Genomic DNA, 24,561 nt, shown 5'->3' on the forward strand with positions numbered 1-24,561 from the left:
GCGATGCGAACTTTAGATAAAAGAAGTGGAGTGTTACAATCTGTACGATGTATTATACAGACCCACTGCTACTCGCATCCTATTCTGTGCGATTTTATACAGCCACCACAATATATACAAGCAGCCACAGCCAAGGGTTGCAAAATAAGAAGCGGGAAATTTCAACCCCAATCCATGAACCAACCCCGTTGCCACCTGAGCACAGGAACTAAATCCTCAATTCTGTTCCCGTTACCGCGCAACACGTGTTTCACGAATGATTGGCACATTGGGCATACTGGACCGTAAGTGAAAAGAACGTGCAAGCAGCGAACTGTCACTGAATTCGATTGCATATATAAAGAGGACTTCAGAGTTTTGCGCGGACGCTAACAAAAATACACAGAAGCCACCGCCGTCGACCGCACAAAAAACGCGCATGCACACGGAATTGTAGGGAACAGCGTCCAGCACAAGTCTTCAAAAATGTACACCATTGATGCCACGCGACACATATTTCACGCTACGCTTGTACGCATACGTTCACGCAGCTTCAAGATGTACTGAGTGAAAAAAAAAGATATCAAGGTGGCTAGTCTTCGTTAATAAAGGCAAACAGAAAGGCAGAAAGATACAATGCGCATTTTAAATCAGGAAAACAGAGTTACGGATAAAGATTTGAACGGTGAAGCTGTTTCGGTTAAATGGAGAGTTACGAATTTCAAAAGTCACCGGCAGTCATGCGCACATAAAAAAAGGTATTCGGCAGTATGGGGGGGGGGGGGGTATCTACATTGTTATTACGTATGCACAAAACAAACGGAGCGACTAAGATCACAGGTGAAGACGACGAAGAAAGCAGGGCTGTCGGAATCAGGTGAAGAAGGTGCATTTCTTGGCCGGGTTCATGGCCGAGCCTTCGGGGCAGCTGAACGAGGTGGCGAACTCCGGCATGTGTCGTAGCGGTACGTTGCAGGCATCGCCGGTGGTCTTACTTGCGCACGTCATCAGGCAGTACGTGAGGAAGAACATCTGGTCGTCCGTTAACTCGTCCATGCCTCGTAGCCGGAGCTGGTCCACCTTGCTGTCCTCCTGCAGCGTCAATACTGCCCTGCGGTACGCGTTGAACGACGTGGTCAGTGCGGGCGCCAGCGGAAACAACGCTGAGTGGAGGATCTCTCGAGGGTCGCGTCCGGCGGGCTTCCGGTCGGGCGACGTCCCCCCGGAAGCGACTCCTGCGAGCAGGTCACAACTGGTACGCTCCACGTATGCTGGCGTGTCCCACCAGTGCTCGGTCCGTCCCTTCTCGTCCACCTGCACTCCGCGTTTGTCAAAGGTGCGCACCGCGCACTCCGCGATTACGGTGCCCAAGCTGCCGTACTTCATCGCTAGCGTGCCATCCGTGTACAGGATGGGCGGCTCCATGGCGCCCAAAGAGAGGTACGCGATGTTGTAGTAGTAGTTGTAGCGGTTTGGGGCACCGCCGCCCAGCCGCTTCGAGTAGATGCCGATGAAGTTGTCGTGGCCGATGAGAAGCCTGTATGCGGCGGCCACGTCGATGAAGTTGTTCACGAACGAGCCGCTGATGGCGGGGAAGTCGCGGTACAGTCGGGCCAGGTTGATCTTGGAGAAGAACTCCTCGTCGGGCATCGCGTTCAGCGTGAGCTCGTCCAGCTTGATGAACGCCTGCGTCCTGGTCATGCTGCCCACCCACTGGGCTTCGCTCAGCAGGACCTTGGTCTCCGACTGGATGGTCTGGTAGAACTGCTTGAGGCTGTCACGCATGCCGGCGTCGTAGCGCTCGTGGATGTGCTTGGCAGCTACGAGAAGGCCGAAGTGGGAGGTGGTGAATTGGAGGCAGGTGACCTTCAACATGTGCCTGCCAAAGTTGGCGTCGGACCCGTACAGCAGCTCCGGCTTCCCGGCTAGGACCCACAGGTAGGTTCGCAAGAACACAAACGAAAAGCCCTCCATGAGCAGTTCGTTTTTTGCCGCGTAGAGCTTTTGCAGGGCGTCGATCGCTGTGAGTATCGCGTCGTCCTCCAGGGCCACGGGACTGTTGAAGTCCCATCTGAACTGCGGCTTATGCAGGTCGTTGAGGTATTCCAGCCAGTGCTGCGACCTGTTCGGCATGAGCAGCTCAATCTCCTTAAGTTTGAACTGCGTGTCGCTGGTGGCGTCCGGCGGAATGGCCAGGGCGGACTTGATGATGTCCTCGACCGCTTGCCTCAGCCCGTCGTAGCCATCGGTGGGCGCCGCGACTCCCAGAATTCCGCAGTGGTTTGCGACGTCTGTGACGAACGCGCTGTGCGACCAGTTCTTCCCCAGCCACCTAGCGTTCAGTATGCCACGCCTGAGGTAGAGCGTCTGCGGTCGTCCTTTGTACGCCGGCAAGGCCCGCAGGTTGAAGAGCAGGTGGATACCCCAGCTGATACTCATCTTCACCAGCATGAACAGCGTGTCTTGCGCTCCCTGTTTCTTCTCGGGCCACATGAGTCCCAAGTCTTGCTTGAATCTCATGAGAGTGTGCAGCTCGGTGGACGTCACTTCGCGCGGCTTGACGCAGCTCTTGAAGTAATCGGACGCCTTGGGCACCACGGCGCCCTCCGATAGGCCCTCCATCTCTTGAATGGCGATCTCAGTCGAGCGGGCGAAGATGCGCGCGATCATGGACGACTCGTTGCCCTCGGGTTTCCACGAACCGCACGTGTGCTTGTAGAAGTCGTCGCAGGGGCTCACGCTTGTGTCTATGGAGCGCTTGAGCTCGCGGACGTGCTCCAGGCAGCTCTGCGTTTCGCAGTAGCCGACCGTGTAGTAGAACTTGAGAAACAGGACGATGATCAGTAGGACGACCAAGATGATGAACGCTGCCAGTGCTAGCAGGATCTTTTTGTTCTTTGACATGCCGACAGCAGGGACGTCTGCATCCTGGAGAAGAAACGGTGAAGTAGAACCGTTTTTCGAGAATTTGACAAACTCCAAAGGTTCGAAATTTTAAAACTTGCAGCTAAAGCGAGCCAAGTTTTCTTCTTTTTCCGCTCCCATTTAAAACGTTGACGTAATCGGAGGTTAAAGCCGCGAGGACGCTGACGTCATCTGCGGAAGCAACTATATTTTCACTCAGGCACTATCGAAGGAAGGAACGTATCCAAAATCAGTCACCCCCCCCCCCCCCCCCCCTCGGAAATAAAAAATAAACATCCCGGCTACGTTTGTTTTCATTGCTTCAGACCGCGCCTTGCCGTGCCTCGTCAAATTTGAATTTATTGAAATTTAGAAAAATACACTTGTCGAAGTGAAGAGGGTTAAAGGTGACACAAGTGGTCACCTGACCAGGCCCTAGACACCCTGCATCCATACAGCCACAGTTTGGCACATAATACAAGTACAGTATTAGAGAAAAACTGCAGATTTCAAAAACAGCAATAAAGATAGGTATGTGAAGCACACCGTTGCTACAGTCACTCAAATTTAAAAATGAGAATAATGACAAATATATGTTCACTTGACAAAGCGAAAAGAAATATCCCAGAAGCAGCAGGATCTCCTAAACAACAACAGCAAATATGCGGACACTGCACTGCCTACAGACACGAGGTGGTTTAAACATTATTTGAGAAGCAGATCTTTGCTTGTTTTCAGAAAGCAGGTCGCCAATCAACGCAACGCGGATTTTACTTTTCGCAGCGTTTGTTTTCCCTTATTGAATTCAAGCAAGCGTTTCTGCCTTGTAAATGCATCGCCCACGTAGATGGCGTCGTAATGCGGCCCTCGGTTTTTAGCACTGTGCTGTGCAGAGAAGCCTGAAAGCCGCAGAGGCTTTAATTGATCAGTAAAAAAAAAAATAGCATGCTTTACTAGTAAATGTGGCACATTCAATCCCTTGATCAGGAGCCCTATGAGGAAGCAGCAGTGAGTTAAAGGAGGTTATAGAAATGCTGGGTGGGAGAGAAAAAGTTCGGCCCTTTTCAAAGAAAACAGCTCAGGATATATATGCTTATAAGCCAGATGGCAGCACCGATAAAAAGAGTGAGCTGCTAATTATATATGGCAGACAGGTGCGAGAGCATCGTGATTACCGGAACGACTTCAGGGTCCGGGAAAAGTTCTCCCCAGGTCTTAGACTGCCGGTCCTGAAAAAAAAGGAAAAGCGCGGAAGAGTCTGTAATGACTGTCTACTGAAAATGTTGTTCGTGTAGTTATTAGGACGAAAGCCTTTACTGGCGCATACTGTCGTCCGTTAGCAAAGGGTGTCACACCTTTGGTAGCGTGTTAACTGGGGAATTAAAAAAGATAAGAGAAAACGAGTGGCTGCTTCAGATAGAGGAGGAAAAAATGAACATAGAGGCCGCGTCTGATGACTGTAGAGTAATTAATTATAGCAAAAAGTGTCAAAATTGTGTCAAAATAACGTAGACGTCGATATAGCCACGGAAACAATGTGACGTCACATCCACCAGAAGTCGTCACGGCATAGTGAAAATTGTCACAGAATGGTGGGGAAAACGCTGAATTTGTGTCAAAATAGATGGGACAATGTGTAATTAAGCGTAATTAAAACTTAAGATCCCCGTAAGATGTATAATTTGGGTATCGATATAGCCACGGGAACGGTGTGACGTTACATCCACCGAAAGTAGTCACGACATAGTGTCCTCGGCTTTCGCGCCTCAACACTTTAGTTGCCAAAGTGTCCTCGCAATTTTTTTATGATGCTCGCTGCAACTCTTTGTCTTTGACACCATTCCATCACTGCTCTCATTTCCGCTTTACGAAGCATTGCCTGCGCTGTCGAAGACTTCGGCGTCTTCCGGTTCATCTAGCTTGTTTGCAGCAGAACACTCAAGTCTTCGGTCGAAAAGTACACAGGAATCCACCTTTTTTGCAAGGTGTGGCGAAAATTCGTCTGCTAAGAGTTGAAAACAAAAGCGCCTGGGAGACGCAGGCGCCATCTGGTTCCACGAGGAGCCAGCTGCCGCCATCTGTCGCGAGCGCCTGTCACTACTATGAACTGCGCATGCGCGGTAGGAGCAGGCGGTTCAATTTTCAACCAGTGGAGGTAGAGGAGAAGAGGCGCGCATGCGCAGAGCATCCTTGCTAAAAAGGCGGATTGACTTCCATTCTCCATCGTCGCAACAGTGACCCGGCTGCACATAATATGGGGTTTGCAAGGGAACGCTGTGTATTTGACGGTACGCGCACCCGAAAAGCAGACCCTGCCTCCCCCTTTTAAAGGGACCCTGAAATGATTTCGATTGTCCTATTCTAGTGCAACAGATTTGCAGAGGTGTTATTTGTGGGTATCTGAGTCAAATTGGAAAGCTCTGCGTGGACCCTATAGGTTATAAATAGTTTTAAAAAAATCGCTGCTCGCAGTAGCTCGCAACCGATTAGGGCGACGTACCTCACCGCGCGACCCCTACCCCTATGCACGTCAGTGGGCAGAAGAGCCAGCCTTCAAGCTCGTCTCGTCTGCTCACTGACGTCATAATATGCCACATAAATCATTACAGGGTCCCTTTAAATCCACAACCCAACTTTTAGATCGCACCTTTTTCGATATTTTGGTGCGGGTAATACGCGAAAAAAAAGGTGAAAATTGCGACGACACTTTGGCAACTAAAGTGTTGAGAGGCGAAAGCCGAGGACACTATGCCGTCATGACTTCCGGTGGACGTGACGTCACACCGTTCCCGTGGCTATATCCATACCCAAATTATACATCTTTCGGGGATTTTAAGTGTTAATTACGCTTAATTACACATTTTTAAAATCTAGTTTGACACAAACTTCACGTTTTTCCGACCATTCTGTGACAATTTCACTATGCCGTGACGACTTCCGGTGGATGTGACGTCACACTATTCCCGTGGCTATATCGACGTCCGCGCTATTTCAACGCAATTTCGACATTTTTGCCGAATATTAATTAACTAATTAATTGACAGTCATCAAACTTGGCTTCTAGGTTTATTTTTCCTCCTCTATCCGAATCAACCATTGGCTTCCTTCTACCTTTTTTAGTTCCCGAGTTAAACGCGTGTGACACGCTTTGTTAACGGACGACAGTATGAGCCATAGTGTACATGACTTGCACCGCGACGCCATATAGTGACCGCCATGTTTGAAACAGAGGCGTCGCAAAAACTTGGGTGTTTTTCTAATCCGCCTATCGCCACCTGCTTATGCCCGCTCTGTTGAAGCTATGCTCCCCGCTCCATCATGGCGCCCGTGACGTCATATCAGTGCACGTTCAAAGACCTACCTCTTTCGATGTAGCATCGGTGGGTTCTCCGAGAGATATTCTGGAGGCCTTCCGCTTGTCCATCTCTTTCTGCGTTCACGAAGAAAAAAAAGCGCATACAAGAATCACCAATTCGTTTTGAGGATGATGATGATGAAAAGATCCAGCGCCCTCTGGGGAAAGAACGAAAATTTCTCTCCTGCACATATAAGGTAATATTCCCTTATAACAATTAATATAGCCGCAGATCACCCGACGGCACTCTTGTAGTTTTTTTTGTTCTATTGACGTTTTTGCTGTCGTCAAAAGCGTTCCCCCTTGGTTTTTGGTTAACTGTTCGATGCGATCGATGGAAGCGCTGGAAAAGAAAGATTCTGCTACATATCGGAAAAATGGAACATTACCTTCGATATTTCTACGAGGGTGTCTTACAATTTTCTCATTTTTTCAAACTTTTTGCCTGAGAATGTTGGACATGAGGCCAGCTTTCTATAATTCAAGGGTGTGCGCTACCACCCTGCTTGCACCTGTCACCAACACGAATTGCGCATGCGCTGTTTTTTACGTGGTTGGAGCCATGCAGTTCGCATTGAAATGCATATTAACAGCGCCAATGAACGGGGACGCTGGAAAGAAGGGGCAGGACAGGGCGCGAACTTAACCGCGCCTGGCGCACACGCAGCGGAAGCGTGCATGCAGTTGTTGCTTTGTCGAGGCTGTAGACAGCCGCGCATTTTGACGGCGTCTTCCCCGCGTGTACGCGACGCCGTAGTCAGGGCAGGGGTGACTAACTACAAAGAAAGCTCCCCGAAGTTTCTTTTTTAGTCGGACTGTAAGGCTGTCAGCGGTAGCCCCCCTCCCCCCCAAACTCGACTCCCGTCTCCTGTCCGGTATTTCTCTTCACAATTTTGGGCAAGGTGTGTCGACTGGCTTTTTTTTCACTGCCGTCTTGGTATGGTCACGGCTGTCTCGACGCGCGCGCTTTCTGGTCTGAGCCAACGTTTTTTGAACAGCGCTGGCCGCCACGAAGGTTTGAAGCGGAATGGAAAGTGTCGCCCCTAGCTGTATTCTTGTTAGTTTTCGTTCGCTTTCCCTGCTTCTTTCCAGTTTTTGTGGCATGCGAAAAGCTTTCAGTACTCAGAGACATAATATTTTGGATCCATTTCGCAAGTATAAAGGAACAATATGCAAACTGGACGCCCAACCAATGAGAAAGGCAGCGCCCTATCTGAATGCCACCTCATTTCCGCTGCCGCAAATGGCCGCCACGTTGCGACACCATCGGCTCGAAACAAGCATTTCTAGCGAAGATTAAAATATCAAATATTATGATTTCGGTGATCTCATTGCGCGTTCGGGACTCAGTGTCCCTTACTCTGCATACAAAGAATAAAGAACTGTAAAGTTATGTACGTCGCAGGGCACCTTTAACGTCCCAAAGCGACTCAGGCTCTGAGGGACGCCGTAGTGGAGGGCTCCGGAAATTTCAACCACCTGGGGTTCTTTAACGTCCACTGACATCGCACAGTGCACGGGCAATCTGCTCCAGCTACACGGAAATTGCGTTTTTCAGTGACACGTGTGCCCCGCAAATTTTTGACGCCGGTTGTAGGTAGTGCAAGCTCATGCAAATCATAAAGGTAAAACTCATCACGATAATCTACCTACCATACCAGCGCGTGTCGCGCGTTCTTTCTTCGAGATATCGGAACTCTCTTTCATATATTGAGAAGGGTAGTTTGCTAATGCACTCATCAATTTCTTTATTTAATCAGTAGGCTTCACAGATTTCTGTGCCGGGAAAGGGAATGTTTTTAGGCAACGCGTATTTTGAAATTGAGGCGTCCAGCTGCAGCAGCAGCGGAAATGATCAGCCAGATGCCCCACTCAGCTACCCCCATTGTTTATACACTGCTGCGCGCTGCTCCCGTAATCTCTCATTTATGTCCCGTCCAGAATTCGTCCAATGTAGCATCTTCCGCAGGAGAGCGGCACCCAGTAGATTACGGCGCTTTCGAAAGTGGCTAGCCGGCAGACGTGCATTAATTATTCGGTGATCCTTCCTCTTTTTCAGTGCGCGAGAACTTATAGTGGCAATTCCTCGCATTTAGCCGTTGCCTGCCCGCCTCGTTCACCATGCTGCACAGCCTGAACAATGCCTGAACACAGCCGGGATGGCACAGTTTTGGGGCATCTTGTTGTGCCGGTGTGACGTTTAGTGAAAGTATGGAATGGCCACTGGTCTCCCACTTTGCGGTTCAAGGTTTCTTCACTTGGGTGATTATCAGGTGCGCCATTAGCTTCCTGGATGAGTGTTTCAGTCATCGAGTCTATTATTTCGCAAGGTTACCCTGCGCAGTCCAGCCTTATTTCGAGGCGCAGTAGCCCGCTGTAGTTCGTTTCATGCTGGCAAGATTCTTGGAATGTACAGATTGATAGTTTGTCGTGCCTTTGTCGGGCTGAGCTTCCCTTACGAGATATGCCAGCGCAGGGGTTATTAGCAGGTCTTGGAAATCTGTATCGTCATTAATGAAACCCGGGGTTGCTATAGGTAACAGCCTCGCTCCAAAAAGGGCTGCGGGATTAATTAGCTGCGACATGGGGTTCTTTAATATGAGAGTACACAGTCGTTTTTTTTTTGCGTCATCATCATCATCATCAGCCTGACTACGCCCACTTCAGGGCAAATGCCTCTGCCATGTCTCTCCAATTAACTCTGTCCTTCGCCAGTCGCAGACACCGTATCCCCACAAACTTCTTAATATCATCCGCCCACCTAACTTTCTGCCGCCCCCTGCTACGCTTGCCTTCTCTTGGAATCCACTCCGTTACCCTTAACAGCGGTTATCCTGCCTTCGCATTACATGCCCTGCCGAAGCCCATTTCTTCCTCCTGATTTCGACCAGGATGTCATTAATTCGCGTTTGTTCCCTCACCCACTCCGCCCGCTTCCGATTTCTTAACGTTACACTTTTCTTTCCATGGCTCGGTGCGCTGTCCTTAACTTATGTTTAACCCTCTTTGTTAGCCTCCACGTTTCTGCCCCATAGGTGAGTACCGGTTCTATACAGCTGTTGTAGACTTTTCTCTTTTTCGCGTCGTTCCCATCTAAAAGCAGTAGCCAAAGTTAGGGTTCGAACCCGTTACCTCGGGCTCATCGGCCGACCGTCATAGCTGCCGAGCCACCGTTGCTAGTGTGGACAGAATGAAGACACCTTTAGCATACCGTGTACCGTGTTACCGTTATCGTTGCCGGAATACTGGGAGTCCGCCCACCGCCGGTTCGCGCGCGCTGATTGGTCCCGATGCGACAGGCGCGCGCGCAGCTGCCTAGGGAGCGTATACATAAGCGCCACATGTCGGCTCCCTACAGCGGCTTTACAGCTGCTGGGTGCCTGGCGCCATCTCGCGTCCATCTGCGTCGGCAGCTGTGCCTGGCTAAAGTGAGCTAGAAGGGGGTAGTGGGCTCGCTGGGGCTCTTTCCCTGACGCGGTATATGTTACACGCACGGGGTGGCGCCACCGGCGACTTCACTGTAGCGCTTTGCTGGTTGAGCAGCTTTCTCGCGGCAGTCTGGCTTGGAAAAACTCGCTGCCTTCAGTCACATTTTTTAGACTTGCATGGAGCAGGCAGACAGACGTCGAATATGATAATAAATAATGCTGCTACCGGTAGCACACGATGAACTAACAGGTTACAGTGTTCGAACCGCAAACGCGTTTCTGGCTCCTCTCCGGCGTACCTGCCGCAACGCAGATCAGAAACATGAATGCACAGCTGTATGAAAATGATTGCGGCGCCCAATAGCCCCGCTTTCTGAGGATTATTATTCACGGCTTCAAGTATACCAAGCGTCGACATGCATACGTTCTTGGTATTTCTTTGGCTACAGCTGTAGCTGCCAGCGCCGTTTCGTTGTGCGCATTTCTTTTGGCTCGTGAATTTGCTGCTCACACCGTTTCTGGAAAAGAGCTACCTAAAATTGTTGTGTTCAACATAGCTTAAAAGCTTGCAGCAGCACATTCTCCACTACTCGCGCTTGTTCAATGTAGATAAAGTATCTCAAATAACTGTTAAATGAAATGGCTATTTGCGCATATGGAGTTTTTACACTGACATGAAAACTGACCTATAGGAAAGAAGTGAGGCCGCACCATGGAGTTCTGAGCACATGAAAACCGCGATTTATAGGACGTGTATGCTTCATGAGCAGCGGCTCAACTTTAAATGTTTAGCTTTCTCTCGCCCTGATCCGCCAGCGTTCCTTTCACAAACACAAAAAAAAATGCAACCGTGTCGTTAGATAACAGCTGATAACGTTAGCCGAGAGACGCGAGGCATGCTGTGGGCACCCGATTTCTTGCAAGAGCCTTTCTTTTACTACTCCGAGTACATCCATGATGCTGTCCGAATGCAGCTCGTTGCAGGAAAAACACTCCGTGAACATATTTTCTAGTTTGTTCAGGTAGCTGTACAGCTGACCTGATGGATACAGCAGTCTCTCATTTATTTATTTATTTGGTACCTGCATCGCCTTTCGGCATTACAGCAGGGGGGCACTTCACATTCAAAAAACAAGAAATCATGCACTTAACGAGTGGAAAAAGGCTTCATTAGGTAGAACATTAACAATATGTGGCGGCAAAGCATTCCATTCGCCAGTTCGCAGAAAAAAACGAATAGCAGAGTATACCTTTAGAAGGAAGCTTTAAGTTGTGGTCCCAATTCGCTTCGAGACAGGCGGCTTCAAATATTTTGTTCCGTCTATACCTACTCTTGGAATAGAAAATGTTATGTAAAAATTTTGATCTGATTTCTTCTTCGAGTTTTAAGTTCTGGCCACTGCAGATTCCTTTTGCTTTCTGAGATACTGAGTGTCCTGGAATAATTTCCAAATACAAAGCGGACTGCCCTGTTTTGTATTTTTTCCACTTTATCAATAAGTTCTTGTGTGTGCGGGTCCCAGCACACTGAGGCATATTCGAGTACCGTGCGGACGCGAGTAAAATATAGCTGTTCTTTGAGATGTTGTGAATATTTCGAAATTGTCGCGAAAAGTTGTAAAGCCTCCCTGCGGTGCCGTGGTTAGTAGTACAGGCTTCGCAATTCGTTTTCACTACACATTTTCTAGCAAAGTACCCAGAAATGTAAAATATCAGCCTAGAATCACTTCTATAGCTATATATATGCTGGCTGTGGTCAGCAGATGTCTGTGCAGTAACTGGCTGACCTGCAGTATTTACACTTGTAGCTGCATTTGTGCTTTCTTGATGTGACAGCGTGTCAGCACAAGTCTGTATATCTAGCAATGCGGCTAGTCCGCCCTGGTCACAGTTCCCCTGGCTTACTGTCTTGACAAGACCATTGAATGAAAGACATTATCAAAAACTGTGTTGGGAGTGGGGCCGTCCCTGCTACCTGTTGACTACCGGATAATACCAAATAGGTTTTCAAGGGGGTCCTGACTAGTTCTTGACGTCATCCAGTATTTGTATCCGACTTTCTGCGTAAGATAGGCTGGTGTACTGATTACGGCAACGCGCAAGACGCGAAGGCATACAGCAGCGGCTGCAGCGGCGGCAGCGGCTCAAACGCGCGTCAGCGCACGCTCCTACAGTGAAGGCGGCGGTGGTGCCGCCTCGCGGTGGCGCGGAGAAGTAGAATCTGTTGACATAGACGGCGTCACCGCAATGCATGGCGGCGGCTAAGGAGTGAGCCCACTACCCTCTTCTAGCTCACTTTAGCCTGGCGCCATCAGCGCACGAAGCGCGGGCTCCTGGAACTCCGGCAACGGCAACGGTAGCACGGTGCGCTACGCTAAAGGTGTCTTTTGACGTATAGTAGTAGTAGTAGTAGTAGTAGTAGTAGTAGTAGTAGTAGTAGTAGTAGTAGTAGTAGAACTTTATTTTCCACCGATGTAGATATAGCTCACGTCCGTGATGTCATATCATCAGGTTCGCGTAGTGTGCCACTCACCATTGTCAAAGAGGTCGCTGTACCGGTTAGAGCCAGAGATTCCTTGCGTGCGAGTTCTTTACCGGTTAGAGCCAGAGATTCCTTGCGTGCGAGTTCTTTTCTCATCTGTGGCGCCTTTGCCGTCTTCATCTGCTGGCTTTTCTGGGGTCCGACATGCGCGGGAGAAGAGAAGGCTCGAATAAGTGAAAACAAAAAAGAAGGCGAAAATAATGAGCTCATGGATTGCAAAGAGCTCGAAAGACGCAGGCTCGTGCTGTGGTGTTGCTGCGTGCCCCCTATCGGATCTCTCTATAGCTAAACAGTTTATAACCACATATTGGATATTACGAAGGAACAGCTCTTCTCTTGTAAGCTGCCATAGCAGCCAGGTATTTGCAATCTCGTTTTTACGAAGTAAAATTCTCTAAACCGAAAAAAAAACAAAAAGTAAGCTGAATTGAGTTTTTTTTTAAATTCAGTTTCGCTGAAAAGATCAGTATCTTTGTAGTACACGTCTTGGCTATAATAGCTGGCTGTTGAGTAGGACTCACAATCATTCTCAAGAGAAAATTAAAAAAAATACGGAATCCAGGGGTGGGGGTGAGGCGGCGATACCATAGCGAGTTTCGAGTCATTGCTGCGTCATATAATCTAACCACGAAATGAGTAAAAAAGGAAGTTGTCCTCTAGCACATTCCCTTTAAAAGGCAGGGTTTGCTGCCCAAGCACTAGGGTAGATTCCCATCACTAAAAATAAGGAATATTTACCCTCGGCAAAAGGAACAAACTTCCTCTCCAACCCATACGAAGTTCTAGCAGTTATGAAGGTTTGACCCAAGTTTCAATCTCCCCCATCTGCTAACCTTACACTCTAAACAAGGAGTAAAAATAGAGTAAGCTGTCCTTTAGAGCACTCCCGTTTATAAAAAAAAATTATCTAAGACACTTCGGAAATTATAAAGTGTGCTTGGCGAAAGCCTTGTGTTCAACTGTGCAGCTGCCACCGCCGACGCGCGCGCGCTCGTTCTACCGCTACTGTGTGACATCGTCATCGACGATGGAATCGTCATTCAATCGTTATATCCATTACTTCGTAATAACGGGGCTCGACTGTAACTTTCGTTCACCGGAAGGAGGCCATCATCAAAGCCTTCCATCTGGCGTACTCATTCTGTGTAAGACACTGCTGTCAAGTGCAGACACGTTGCAAGCAGCCCACGTGTGCTGTGCGGTGAAGCAAAAAGCAAAAAAAAAAACAAGTTCTCGTGACTATAACTGACTGCCGCGGCGCGCCTTCTTTTACGACAGCCTGTATCGGCTCCAGCACCTAGAAAACAGAGTTCTATGTTCGGAATCTATCTCCCTGCCCTCTAGGACATTATTCCCATGGCGTCATGGAAGAGGAATGGTAGCACTAATAGAGCGTCGGTCTGGGTTTGATAATAAATTATCTCTCCCTCTCCATATAAGTATACGCACATGAAGAGCCTGGGTTCATTTAAGTGGGCACAGCCGAGAGAGCATGTAGTACACTGTGACCAAACAGTGCAAGAAGGCAGCGCGTGTAATGATCTTTTCTTGTGCTCTGTCTTCTTGCGCTGTTTGGCCATAGCGCATGGGCACAGCCACCTCTTCTTGGGACACTCCCTTTCAGTGCTCAGTAACACGTACCCGCAGTCATCTATCAGTCTCTCCTGGAAGTGTTCTCGTTCTTACCTTGGACTTCCCCGAGCTCGAGCTGGACGCACTGGTCCCACTTGACTTGCTCGACTTGCTGGAGACCGACTGCCTCCGCTTCCTCATCTTAATGTTCTCAGCGGCAGTAGCGGGCCTGGCAGCCATGGCTGAGACGACCCCTTCCAGGTGGTCGAGGACGACAGGAGGGAAACTCGGGACTCGAAATGGGGGAGCTCGCCGTTGACAGTCGCCAAAGACAGTACGTGGCCTGGCTCTGTGGCCTCGCGATCTCGCGGGCGTTCCTTTTTTCTTCATCTGCCTCTCCGAGGCTGCTCGAGCTAATCACGTTCATCGTAATCGAATGCCAGATCTGTTCTATATATATAGCTTTTATTTTACTTCAGTTCGATGTGTTTCCTGCTCAAGTTCGTACACGTCTAGAGGTAATAATTACTACAAACGATGTTTACGTATATTTGTACTATTGCAGGATTAAAAAAATACTTCTCGGCATATCTGCTGTTGTCCAGAATTCGCCCATGGCCAGAATGTGTACTCATGTACACTGCCATTACATATAGCCTTAGTCGCTTTGGGACGTTAAACCCCATAAACCGTACCAAACCAAACATAATTTTATTTTCCTTCCCCTCCAGCCTGAAGTGTTTGGCTACTTGGGGTTGGCAGATGATCAATTGGCCTTAGCGGAGCATTCAATGGGCCTTTGTGCTGGCATTATATTTTCCTCCTCCTCCTAGCCACAATCCCGATTGAAGAATTAAGTGTGAGAAAAACTCGATACAGGGGATGGACAACAGGGGCTTTAGCATGGTTCAAAACGAAAATAAAAAAGAATGTCAGAAGTGGGATTCGAACCCACGCCCGGAAGACCGGACTGCGACCTGAACGCAGCGCCTTGGACCGCTCGGCCATCCTGACAGGACGGGATACGCTTTTCGTAGTTTGTGAAACATGATTGACACGTTCTGGAGCTCTGGCTAACACAGTTTTATGCCTGTTTCCTGACATCGATGGGGCGTCACTGTGTCGAACTTCTCCAACTCAACGTTCAGCCGTCAAAACGACCGGTGCACTACTTCGGAACCACTGAACAAACGATTAAAACACGTTGCTGCGCCACCTGGCGCGTTGAGCAATTCAACGATATTAAAATAACGCATTGCGTCATTTACTGTTATTCTTTGAGCAAAGAAGGTCACTGCAGAATTTCGAAGCGCTTCCAAAACAACTGACGGCGCGGCTACCGCTGCACGCTGCTGCGAAAACTTCACGCTTGTATGATGGTGGCGCCATTTGGCGGCAGTCCAACGCACCAAGCTGGCAATTCGCATGCAGTGCAACCTATGAACGAATATGCCAAATAGCTCTTTACCAACGTTACTAGAATTAAATTCTCTACGGCATGCTCTAAGCAAGGCTTTTAAAGTTTATTCTTTAAGAAATACAAGAGTAATATTGTAAAAACTGGTTTAGTTTGTTTTCATAATTACTAGCATTTAGTTTTGCTTTTGATAACTCTAACTTTTTAAAATATTTTTATAATTATTATTATAGAATGTTTTTGTGTAAGGTGAAGTAGGTAAAGTATCGCTGAAAAAATATTGTTTAACTTATAGTATCAAAAATAAGCGAAACCGAAACCAGTCTAAATTTTGAACGATTATGGACAGGTGTTGCCATCTCTCGGCCGGTGGCGCGGCATACATCGTGTGGGGCACAAAGTTGCTCGGGCGTCAGGTGTTTACACGGTCGTGTGCCGCTCTTTTATTTCGTGTTTCTGCTCAACGGGAATACTTTCAACGATGGACACCGCCAGGTAAATCACCTTTATCACTTCGTAATCCGTTTCCCGAACTGCTGAACGATCAGAAACGCTGCGGAGTGCCGTGGAAACCGTTCCGCGAACCGCCGAGCTGGTCGGTCGCGCTCTGTGTGGGATGCTCGTTCGCACGGCCTGTGTTTGGTCGTGCAGCGGCGCCCAGAGCTATCATATGCGGGGGTCCCCGATTTGTGGGCTTTTATTTTAAGCCTAACCCCCTCGTCGTCTATCCGGAGGCGGCGACGGATGTGTCGGCGACAAGGAAATAGCCGTTACGTAACTGAACGTCCACGCCCTTCGAGGAGCAGTCGTGGTGTCTCCCAAGTGACGAACAGCCGCGAACGACTGACGCACGGTTTGATGACCTCTCAAACGAGTCGAACTCGGCTCTGCTCCCTTCGCAGGCCGTCGTCGAAGCCCGTAACGTTTCTGTATTTCTTTTTTGGGATGTGGAGTCGAAGCTTCGACATCTCCACGTGTTAAGGAGACGCGCGAGTCGAGGAGTTCGCGATGCCGTTCAAAAGCTGGCACCAAGCACCGCTGCTTCGAGGGGCGACTTGCGGGGCGTTGGAGCGAGAGAGCGGACGGCTGGCGGAGGGTTTGCTTCTGTGTCGAGGAAATTGAAACCAGTCGCCGTGATCGACGGAAGACGAACTGCAGCTGTGTTCGAGTACGGCTACCCTTCGTGTCTCCCCGCGAGTGTCGGGGGACTGGAATCCTCGGGCACGATTCCTGACCGGGCATGTCGGCATCGTTCTCACTCCGTCGTGGTAGCGGTAGGGGGGGTCGGGCCGCTTTTCCGTCGACCCCACGCGCGACGCTTGGATGAGTACCATTAGTCCCGGGACTTCTTGTTTGTTTACTGACGGTCCTCCCTCGTTTTTCCGCCGGGGAGGAAGTACTCGGTGCTCTAAGAACGGCGGGTGTCGTCGTTTTCTCTCTTTTTGGTTCTTTTCGTCGCCGGCGCCGATCATTGATCCGTGATTGGCTTCCTGTCGGCAGTGCGACGGGTGTCCGTGTCGAGTTCTCAGGGAAAGAATTGTCCTTGTCGAACGGTAACCCCTGCGCGGCCGCTGACACCGCACAAGTGCCATCCTTCACCGATGCGAGGCGTACTGCAGCTTTGAGCAGCGCGGAAGAGCTTGGAAGAAGCTCCGCGTTTCTTAGACTGAGGAGCGGGTTTATTTGTTCACAATGGTTCATCAATCCTCCGTGTCGGCTGACAGGTGAAAAATTGAGGGCACAAAGATACAGCGAGATCTTTTTTCGAGATCTGATTTTTTTTTCTTCTTTGAAAAGCAGATCCATACTGCCTGGTTCGCGGCGCTAGGAAGCGCCCGGGGGAGAACTCCGTTAGCGAGAATCAACGGATTTCGCGACCTTTGCAGCGATGTGCACGCGGTCACGGTGTAGGAAACAACACCGTGGTTTCCCTTGACTGCGAAACGCCCAAGCAGTTGCAACGGCGACGCAGTTACGCTGAATCGCTGACGGAACTACAGCGGCGAAGCGCCGTAAGCTCGTTGCGACACATGCATGTGTGTGTTGTCACGTGCGTCACGCACCTATAACACGCAGTCTCTGTGCGCGCGCGTGATTTCGCGCCGGGTAAGCTCGTTCTTCATACCCTTATGACAGGACGTTGCGACGGAAGAAAGAAAAAAAGAACTGAAGAGGAGTTGCCCGCAGCTCGCGAGCGCGCTGACCTAGGGACGTACTATTCCTTCGTGTTTCTTGTGTCTCGGTTGCCTGTGAAGTGTTATCGCCGTCTTGGAGTAGCCGTTGGAGGACTGGTCGTGCGTGCCATTCACGGACTCATTTGCAGGTAACGACCGTCAGCCGACCGGGACCATATTCGTAGGTGCTCCGTCATACTCTCGTCTGCTCCATTTTCAGGTAGTTAAAAAAAGAATCCACTCGTTTCGCCGGCTTACATTAGTATGACCGGCAACGGCAATGGGATCTTTTTTTTTTTCCAACTGCTTACTATTCAGAGCGTCTGCTGTAGTACTCTCTACAGAAAGCTAGAAAAGAAAGAGATAATCACGCAGTTCAAGTTATCCCGTGTGACCGGCGGGACCTTTTTCGCGATTCGAGTGGTCACATTTGCTGCGGGCTGGATTGTAGTTGAATCGCGTCTTTGATGACCGTGGTGACTTGCTGTTTTCTTCTGATGAAAAGCGCTATAATCCGTGCTGAGCCCAGCTTTGAATGATTGTAGAAGCCACCGTTACGGTGAAGTTTGCTAAACTCGATCCGTTCGGGCATGAATATTCACTCGAACCTCGTTACAACGAAACGGTTTATAACAAAATAATGGATATAACAAAGCAATGACGATTCCCCTTCGAGGCTCCGTCAGCACGGGCTATAACGAAGCTACGGCTATAACGAAGTAATCGCCGGGAGCCTTCAACTTCGTTATAACGAGGTTCAGTTATAAGTGCGTGTCATCGGAGCTTCGTTTCGTTTACAGCTGTATCCATTCCAAGTCCAGTTAAGTGGCATAATGCGTACAATCATCATGTTCCATCCTTTCACGCATGCGCGATTGCGCATTTAACAGTCATGCAATTTTTCTTCGGCGGCAGTATTAATTTTGTGATGACTTTTTTTGAGGCTAGTTGGTGCATTACTGAATTGGTTTTGAGCGCAGAAAGACAGCACAGGAAGGAACGAAGTTGAAAGGGCAGTCAACTTCGTTCCGTCCTGTTCTGTCTTTCTGCACTTAAAACCAATTCCATCGCTTTTGTGACCGGCCTAGCTACGTAATCGATGCAAAACTATTGCAGTTCTTGAATATATAAACTCTACAGGGCCTGGACTCGATGCTGAGCAAAGCGTTGGCGTTACTTCGAAGGCGAGGTTCGCATTTAAGTGATACAGAGCTGATTTTCCAGACCACAGTGCTCTACTTCCCGCGAGATGTGACCTTTAAAGGCTAACCACTGTTCACTGTGCAGTGTCTTTCAGCGGAAATGATGCAATATTGTTATGAGGCAAGTTCGTTCACTTTCACGACCTGTGTTTTGCCTAGGCGACGACGTTATCTCTTGTTTCCTAGCGTCGTAATCAAGAAAGCCTTCCGGCCTCCGCGGCCGTGGCGGTCTACTTTCCAGTGATATCTCCGCGAACGTTCCGCGATATGCGTACGACTGTTGTTTGCTGGCGAGAAACATATCCTGCCTGACGAAGAACATTCGTGATGTTTTGTTCGGCGTTTCGTTGACGACTTCACCCTTTCCGAAAGCCAGCAGGCCGTTCCCTCGGCTGTCCAGGAACGAAACCAGATAAATGGCATCCACGCCGGAATTACCTGGATTGCGGCGCCGATGATTCAGCTTGACTCACTCAGTCGTTGTCGTAGTGAGAGCAAGAGAAACAGTTCGATATTTGTCTGTTGTAGACGGCGTTCAGAAATTTGGTGCATTTATGGTATGGGCTACGACTATTAGGGACGCCGTAGCGGAGGGCTGCAGTCAATTTCGACCGCCTGGCATTACTCAAAATGCAGTGGCATCTCACAGCACAGGAACGTTTTTGCATTTCGCCGCTACTGAAACGGAGCCGCAAAGAGACGTGATACGTCCTTGTGCACAGTAGCTGAACGCTACAGCCATTAAGTCACCACAGCGGCTAAATTTGGCCCTCGCATGTACCACTTGGTTCCCAGCTGACTAACTGCTTTCTGCGCGTCAACGCAGCAGACGGGCTCGGAGACGAACGCAGGCGCTTGAAATTTTGCTATTTGTGGGCCTTGTATCCCCTGTGTTCTCATCTTGAACCCGGAAATGTGGTGGGTCTTGTACCACGTGAGTGGATGAACTGATCTGCAACTTTTCCTAAGTCCATCACTGCTTATCCATTTTCGCTTCTTAGCACCCCTGGCCGCGGACACAGCCGGTTTCAGCGAGAGCTGAAAGTTTATTACGTTACAGGAATAGATGGGCCAAATTTCCGGAGCCCTTCACTACGGCGCCCCTCATAGCCTGAGTTGCTTTGGGACGTTAAACCCAATAAACCTAAACCTAATTTTTTTTATGCGCTCTTTTTTCTTCTTTGGCATGGTACGCAGGACAACAGTGTACACGAGTCACGACGTGCAGTTCACCTGCGCCAGCTAAACAATTTTTCATTGGTTTTTCTCGTGTCGTTTCGGTTTCAATACTCTGAGTACAAACGGAGTAACAAAGGGAGTAAGCCGCCATTAGCCCACACATTTTGGGGCAGGGTATGCTCTGGGGTAGATTTGTCACTAAAATTACGGAGTACTTACGGTTTGCAACGAAGACAAATTCTCTCTTCAAAACATTGAAAGTTTAGCAGTTGCAAACATTTTAACCGAGACGTTTCAGCTTCTTCTACTCGCTAACCGCAAGACGTCAGGTGTCGCATCTAAAAGCCTGCTCCTATTGCTAACTGCGTCAGGTTACTGCGCTTTGCACTGGGAATATACCTCCGTTGCCAAGAGTAAGCATTCCGTATGTTTAGTGATCGACATCTGCTCCGGAACTCGAGCGGTATACCCTGCCCCTGAAAAAGAGGGCGCTGGAGGAGAGATTACTCCCTTTTTACTCCCGTACAGGCGTATTAGTGTTTGGAGTGAATGAACAGCCCAACGATGGTTGTGACGTCACAGATAAGTTGAGGTCTCGTGAGTCGTGCGAAAACTGCGATGTAATCGCTGCCTGTTCACTTTTCGTGATTCCAACTCATGGCCGCATGTTTTCGTAAACGGTGGTGAGTGTTAAAATGAAGCTGCGACTATACCGCAGTTTTTGTACGCCTCACGTGACTCCAAATCGCCTGTGACGTCACAGCCGTCGTTCGGTCGTTGAAACCGAAACATTAGAAAAAAATATTCAATGATAAATTATTTACCGCTTGTTCGCACAATCCACGTGGCTGACCTTGTTTTTGAAGTGCTGGCTATTCCAAACGCAGAACACACAACTCAAATTTGTTGTCTGCTCCTTTATTACCCCACGCTGCGCTAAACGTTTGGAAGCTTGCAAGATCTGCGTGGCCGTGCGCGCGGCGAAACTCAAAACCCAGAGAGTCACGTCAAAGCATCAAACAATAAACTGCGCGAAGTGAGCGAGGGGCAAGCCAGGTTGCGCAATACACACAATCCCATGCCGCCTCTAAGCTCCCATTCGCTGGCACCGTTGCGAACTTCACACCAACTCGGCCAGTTACTTCTAAACGCCGTTGTCAAATTGTCACAGGATGCGTTAATGCTGTTCGTTCACTATGCTCTGTTCTGACCTTCAATTGTTATGGTATTTTTGTGTTGCGTCTATTGAGTCATATGCTGGACTTCCCTGTCGGTCCACTGACTGTCCTGCCAATCGTTCTGAATTTCAACATGTGCCCTTTTCGCCTCTTCAGTACGAGTTGCGTCCTGTTCGGCCAACTGTTCATTCTCAATTGTGGCTTGTCCGTTCCTTCGTTGTGGTTATTCTGTCATCTCACATAGTCGGAGGTAGGATCCGCCAGGGTTAGGCGATGAGTGCCAATGAAAAACGTGAGAGATCACTGCGGCGACCCGCATTGGGGGAATGGGAAAGCATTGACGCCTTTCTCACACTCGTTGCATCTCTTTGCTTCACTCTGGACTGTTTGCCTCCATTTTTACTTCCAGTTTTGATGTCTACCGCTGTTTTCACGTCCTCGCACTGTATGCATGTCCGGGACTATTTTGAAGTCTAAATGACCCTTTGACCTCTGATTACTCCGGATCAATCAAATTTGTTGCACAGCGACATTTTATCATCCTTTGTCACGTGGTTGCGGTTTCCCCGCAATTTTGACGTCTAGTACTGTTTTCACATCCTCGCACTATATCGACGTTCGACACTATTTTGACGTCTGACTTTTTTGGCTCTAATTAATTACTACACATCGACCAAATTTTGATGTGCATTATCTTGTATCGCACACAATCATTCTTTTTCGCTTAACTCACACACGAACGGAGAAATCTCTGCCGACACGTTTTGCGGACAACGACATCGTCGACATAGCCAAGTAGCGATTCCTCATTAATAATTGCAGTGAGGTAAAGGGAGGATTTGAGTATTCTTCGCCTCAGGCCGCCCCCTCTTCTTAATTCATCCTCCAGTGTCTCATGTTGCCCTCATGCTGCTCATTCTGCGACCGACTTCACCACCCTCAGTCTTGTTGATATTCACTCTAAACACCAATACACCTGTGTGGGAATAAAAAAGGGAGTAAAGTTATCTTATAGCGTACACCATCTTATCAAAGGGTGTGCGCTTGAGGACAACTTTACTCCCTTTTTAGTCCTTTCTGTTTCCTGCTTGTCCCGCACATCCTGTGGAGCCTTGAACCCGGCCATGGTCTGTGTTCGAAGTGTGCAGTCATGGACAATAGTCTGCAGGACGCCGATTCGCGGTAAAAGATTTCTTTTTGCGCGGTCAATAAAATCAACCCAATGATAAGCATAGGTGCATTATAATTGGATACAACTCGAGAACAAAGTGGGGAGGCCCCTCCAGCCAATGGCGTCAGCTGATTCTCATGACGTCACGGTTAATCCATTTGGACCTGCTAGCGTGACATCACAGGGGGTGGCAGATGAAAGGGGATTAACTGTGGATTAATCGAATTAATCTCGGCGTCATGAAAATCGATTGAACATTATTGGCTGGAGGTCCTCCTTGTAGGGCATCTGCCGCTTCGATCCCGAGTTGTATCCGGCTATGAGAGACATGCTTGGTCCATGCGCTGTAAGAAAGACTAGGCAACGCAGATATTTTTCCCGCGATCTCGTGTCCTGCTAACTTTTGTCTGACTCCCCCAATAGGAAGTTTTTGGAACACTATATATTATTTATATCATCGCCGTCTTTGTGTGTAGGTTGGAATAGATATACGCAGCCTATGAGAATGCGGATTTCACGTTGCACCTATAAATTTCAAACAATATAGGCGTTGCGTGCAAAGAAATTGAATTTATTCGCCAAAATCACATTCCATATGCTATTGACGGCGGGTGTACTGACGGGGAAGAAAGTGTTCGACGTCGTCTCTATGCGGGACACTTATGGGGCAAAAACATTGCTGAGATATCAAATACAAACCGCTTAGTTTCGCTTCGAGCTCTCAAATATGACCTTCGCCGGGTCAGCTGCGACAGCTGTCGTCGCGATATAAGCCCGCCAAAGCCGCGGCGATATGTCGAGACCACTGGGCGCCCCCAATTAAGATTACGCACTCGCGGGCGACGCGTACTGCGGCTCGCGCGGCCTGTCACTTTCGTTTGCGGAGGCGGCGCGCACTGATTTGTGGCGCGCGCCGCGCGCTTGTCTGGCTATCGTCCGTCCCCGATCCCGGCGTCGATACGATCGGCCGCCCGACCCTCTCCCGCCCGCACCCTGCTGTCCTGGTAATAACGTGCAGCAGTGCTGTAGGTGCGGGTCGTGCTAAGGCGGTCGCAGGTGCGCACCAGAAAGTATAACGTGCAGTCTTTGTCAAAAATATACAGCCCAAGGGGTTTGCTTACAAGCCGTTTAGAACCCGCCGCGGTGGCTCAGTGGTTACGGCGCTCGGCTGCTGACCCGAAAGACGCGGGTTCGATCCCGGCCGCGGCGGCCGAATTTCGATGGAGGCGAAATTCTGCCCCGTGTACTGTGCGATGTCGGTGCAGGTTAAAAAACCCCATGTGGTCGAAATTTCCGGAGCCCTCCACTATGGCGTCTCTTACATCCAGAGATGCTTTGGGACGTTAAACCCTAATAAGCCAATAAAGCAAACCAAGCCGTTTAGCGGGGCTCTTACGCGCATTTGACGGTCCTAAGCTTGGGAGGGCTGAGGACTTAAATTCCTTCCGCCTTCGTGAGATTAGGGTCCCTGAGTATGCAAGTGGAGCCGCGGTGCAGGGCTCAAAAGGAGACCCCTTGGGCTGTATACTTTTGATAAAGACTGTACTTGACCGAGCGCGTTCGCCCCACGCTAAGCCTACGGAGCATCGTCTGACACTGCTCTGGCCAGCAGACGATGTGGGCCGCATTTCATGTGCCACGGAGGAACACTGCCACACAAGATGTTCTCAAGAAGTCTTCAGGACGTCTTCAGCTGTCTATCATCGTAAGAACGTCTTCCATGCGCAGCTTGCTGGTTGATGCTAGAACGATAATTTGGTAAACATCTTATAAAAGTCTGATGAGTGTTAGAATGTCCCAAGGATGTGCGCCGAGGTCGAACTATGTGAACGGGGAGAGTACCTGGCGGGGATCAGTTCAGGAAGTCGGAAGGACAATGACGGAGCGCTCGCAAATGTCGCTACCGAAAATTTAAAGGACGCGTATGCTCTGGAATAAATTTATTGTAGCGCTCCCTCGTGACCGGACTAATCGCCTGTTATCGATTTCAGCTGATGGAGCGCATGCACGTCTCTGTACTTGTAGGCACATCAGGCGATTGGCTTACGTAACGATGCTGAAATATATCTTGGAAGTTAACAGCGCAGTCTGGGACACACGCAGAGGAGGAATAATGAGGACCAACTCAGCGCTGACTATTTTCCCGTCACCTGCGTATTATACCCGATGGCACGGAAATAAATCCTTCTGTTCATAGCGCTGTGTTCGACCTCATTCTTCGTCCTATGTGTGTGTGTCTCAGACTGCGCTGTTAACTTCAAGATGCTTTGTAACCCACCAGCCCGCCAAAACGTCTTAGCTGAAATATATATTTTTTCTCCCTGCACATCCGCATCCCATAAACTTGTGCTGCTAACTGTACGACTGTACGTTCAGAGGACGTCCTGGGGACGTAGTTGAATTCGTAGGTCAGTGCTCTTCCATCGATTAGCTAGGACGAATAATAAAGACGAACACAGC

General features: G+C 49.2%; 2 protein-coding genes and 1 non-coding gene across 6 annotated transcripts in view; 1 reads left to right on the forward strand and 2 right to left on the reverse strand.

Moving 5' to 3' along the window:
• Window positions 1-813: 813 nt before the first annotated feature.
• LOC149329612 (neprilysin-1-like) lies at window positions 814-14,393 on the reverse strand. The gene is made up of 5 exons (XM_089558910.1): window positions 13,895-14,393; window positions 12,200-12,340; window positions 6,245-6,313; window positions 4,059-4,112; window positions 814-2,907 (listed from the first exon to the last, which is right to left on the reverse strand). The coding sequence occupies exons 1-5, from the start codon at window positions 14,168-14,170 to the stop codon at window positions 853-855; spliced, it is 2,595 nt and encodes an 864-aa protein (XP_089415036.1). The 5' UTR covers window positions 14,171-14,393; the 3' UTR covers window positions 814-852.
• Window positions 14,394-14,710: 317 nt separating this feature from the next.
• Window positions 14,711-14,794, reverse strand: TRNAL-CAG (transfer RNA leucine (anticodon CAG)). The gene has a single exon. It is a non-coding gene; the product is annotated as a tRNA-Leu (tRNA).
• Window positions 14,795-15,579: 785 nt separating this feature from the next.
• Mical (Molecule interacting with CasL) overlaps window positions 15,580-24,561 on the forward strand; it is a 72,779-nt gene continuing 63,797 nt past the window's right edge. Inside the window, exon 1 of one of the 4 annotated variants that reach the window (XM_089560344.1) lies at window positions 15,580-15,692. The gene's annotated coding sequence lies outside the window, so the exon portion shown is untranslated. Of the gene's footprint in view, window positions 15,693-17,052; window positions 17,592-24,561 lie in introns of those variants that run through there. The other 3 variants (XM_089560347.1, XM_089560346.1, XM_089560348.1) reach the window with 3 other exon arrangements.

Source organism: Amblyomma mixtum, chromosome 9 (genome assembly GCF_055824585.1).
Source record: "Amblyomma mixtum isolate Tamu chromosome 9, ASM5582458v1, whole genome shotgun sequence".
Taxonomy (NCBI): domain Eukaryota; kingdom Metazoa; phylum Arthropoda; class Arachnida; order Ixodida; family Ixodidae; genus Amblyomma; species Amblyomma mixtum.